Consider the following 3,181-nt stretch of genomic DNA (forward strand, 5'->3'; position numbering starts at 1 on the left):
CACACACACCCTTCCTTCAGCCGTGACCTCACTTCCTGTGACGTCACTGCTGGAGTTGGGGGGATGGGCACTGGGCAGGAGACGCTAACTAAAGCTCTCCGTCTCAAGCAGCGCCACGATGACACAGAATGAGCCGTGGACACGAGCCGAGCGACCCTCACAGCCCATCAGACGTGACGCGGGTCCGGATCACTCACCTCTGAAGTGCATTAGAGCCACAGGCGGGAACGGCCCGTTGGGATTAGGAGCGTCTACGACCATCATGCCTCAGACGAGCTGCATGTCAGCGCGCGGCGCAGCTAAAACACAGAAGCTCCTACAGCGACAGAGCAGCCTCCATTTAAACACAGAAGCTGAGCAGAAAACGAAGCTGTGTGCTGGAGGAACCGACTGCTGGCTGATGTCAGCGGGAGCTGCGAGCCCATTGGTCCACTGCACACAAGAGCCGTGACATCAGCAGACTGCCCCTGCAGGCGGAAGCCTATTGGTCTCCTGCCCAGGAGGAGGCGGGACTTACGGGCCCCTCCAGCACGCATATAAAGCCGTCACGCCTCATTACTCTCTCTGTGTGTGTGTGTGTGTGTGTGTGTGTGTGTGTGTGTGTGTGTGTACTGAGAGTATGCATCACTCCTGAACTGAACGCAGCAAAGCCTCACATTTGTGCTGTCAAATATACCTGTGCAACTAAAACTAAATCAACAAACACTCTGCAGCACACAGAGCTCTTCTGATTGACTAGAAAACCACTTCTCATCCACAGGCTCCTTTTCAAATCACACCAAATGTCATGAAAACTACAAGCTGTATTACAGAAACAGCCTACCTTCAGTTTTACATTAGGATCTGAGATGTTCACAGCAGTCTAGATTAGATTAGGACTGAAATCTCCGTGGTTTTCCAGTCCAGTCACCTTTATTTCTCTAGCGCTTTATACAACACAGATTGCTCAGAGTGATAAACATGAAAATAACAGTGTTATTAATGTTGCAAATTCTGCTTTGAAGATTCAAATTCGCTCTACAGAAGACAATAGAGTCATTATTAAACAGAAGGATGTTTCTGCATTTACTGTATAACAGGATCTCCTGTGACATCTGCTGTATGAACGATTTATAACATGTATAGTGGCAAATACACAATCCAAAGCAACACTTGCTCTACATTCAAAGTTTAAACATTTATGGATGCAAGTCAACAAGGCATTTGATCACTGAACACAAGTACAGTCCAAATGAAATGTGATTTGAAATAGGATGCTGTCAAATAAGAAATAACATAACCTCTGCATGATATTAGAGCGTTTATTCTCATATTTTTGGCTTGCTTAGTTTGCGTCTTAACTTTCAGTAATTTATCGATATGACTGCACTGACTGACAGCATCAGATGAGAACAAAACTTGATCTGAATGAAGCTGGATGATGATTGTCTTCTGTAGGGTTGAGTTTCCATCATTGATTCTGTTATTTTCCTGTTTATTGCTGTAAATCTGTATTTGTGTTGTATAAAGCACTAAAGGTGACTATGAGAGCATGTTTCTAGTGTCAGAAAAGCATGGCTTTGACAGAACCGTGACTCACAAACTCAGCGTGTTGTAGATGATCTGGAAGACAGCGTGTCATTGAGATGCAGGGTCAACAATCACGAGCATCCGCTGAGATCTAAATTATGCATCACGCTGCATCCTGCTCATTAAGAGAAAGACCAGAATCCACGTGGAGCATCAATTCTTAATATAAGGCCTGCTGCTGATTAGGATGAACTAATCTGATGCAGTCGAGATCAGCAATGAGCTGGGATCAGTGAGACTTGTAATGTGTTTTAAAGAAGTCTCTTCTGCTCATCAAGGCTGCATTTATTTGATCAGAAATACAGAAAAAATAATATTGTGAAATATTATTATAATTTAAAACAGCTGTTTTCTATGTGAATATCTGTTAAACTGTAATGTATTTCTGTGATGCGCAGCTGTATTTTCAGCATCATTACTCCAGTCTTCAGTGTCACATGATCTTCAGAAATCATTCTAATATGCTGATTTGCTGCTCGAGAAACATTTCTGATTATTATCAATGTTGAAAACAGTTGTGCTGCACAATATTTTTGTGGAACCTGTGATACTTTTTTCAGGATTATTTGATGAATAAAACGTTAAAAAGAACAGTTTATTTAAAATAGAAATCTTTTCTAACAATAAAAGTCTTTATCATCCCTTTTTATCAATTTAACACATCCTTGCTGAATAAAAGCATTCATTTCTTTCAAAAAAGAAAGAAACAAATAAAATTACTGACCCCAAACTTTTGAACGGTAGTGTATATTCTTAGAAAAGATTTCTATTTTAAGCAAATGCTATTCTTTATAACTGTTTATTCATCAAAGAATCCTGAAAAAAAGTATCACAGGTTCCAAAAAAAAAATAAACAAATGAAGCAGCAAAACAGTTTCCAGCACTGATAACAAATCAGCATATTAGAATGATTTCTGAAGATCATGTGACACTGAAGACTGGAGTAATGATGCTGAAAATACAGCTGCGCATCACAGAAATACATTACAGTTTAACACATATTCACATAGAAAACAGCTGTTTTACACTATAATAATATTTCACAATATTACTGTTTTTTGTCTGTGTTTCTGATCAAATAAATGCAGCCCTGATGAGCAGAAGAGACTTCTTTAAAGGGTCATGAAACCCCAGACTACTTTTTCTGAGATTTTAGCAGAGGTGTTTGTGTTGCACATCATAGAAGACAATTTTAGCATCCCATCATTTTAACTGTTGGAGAAAACTGGTTAATTTAGTGGGGGGGTTCATGACCCTTTAAAACACATTACAACTCTAACTGATCCCAGACTTCTGAACAGCAGTGTGTGTACGGCATCTGCTCGATCTGCTGCGGGTGTGTTTGTAACGCCTCTGGCTCTCTCTCAGCACCTGTGAGCACACACACACACACACACACACACACACACACACATCTGATAGCCAGCCGCTCTGTTTATCACCTCTCAATGGCTCAGTCTTTTGTGAGACCTGCTTACAAGCTCGATTCATCACTGTCACTAGGCTCTTTCAATGCCGACGCAGGCACACACACACACACACACACACGCACATTGCCATGCTTGTCAAAGTGAGATGCCATAACTTAAGTCTCTCTCTCTCTCTCTCTGTA

At 41.2% G+C, this 3,181-nt stretch overlaps 1 protein-coding gene across 1 annotated transcript in view; it reads right to left on the reverse strand.

Annotated features, from left to right (window-relative positions):
• The window catches only part of ppp2r5ca (protein phosphatase 2, regulatory subunit B', gamma a), a 23,224-nt gene extending 22,680 nt beyond the window's left edge, over positions 1-544 (reverse strand). Inside the window, exon 1 of the mRNA XM_016449891.1 lies at positions 198-544. Within this exon, the coding sequence (XP_016305377.1) occupies positions 198-264 (67 nt within the window). The 5' untranslated portion in view covers positions 265-544. The remainder of the gene's footprint in view (positions 1-197) is intronic.
• Between the last annotated feature and the right edge of the window lie 2,637 nt (positions 545-3,181).

Source organism: Sinocyclocheilus anshuiensis, unplaced genomic scaffold, assembly GCF_001515605.1.
Source record: "Sinocyclocheilus anshuiensis isolate Anshui unplaced genomic scaffold, SAMN03320099.WGS_v1.1 scaffold1671, whole genome shotgun sequence".
Lineage (NCBI taxonomy): Eukaryota > Metazoa > Chordata > Actinopteri > Cypriniformes > Cyprinidae > Sinocyclocheilus > Sinocyclocheilus anshuiensis.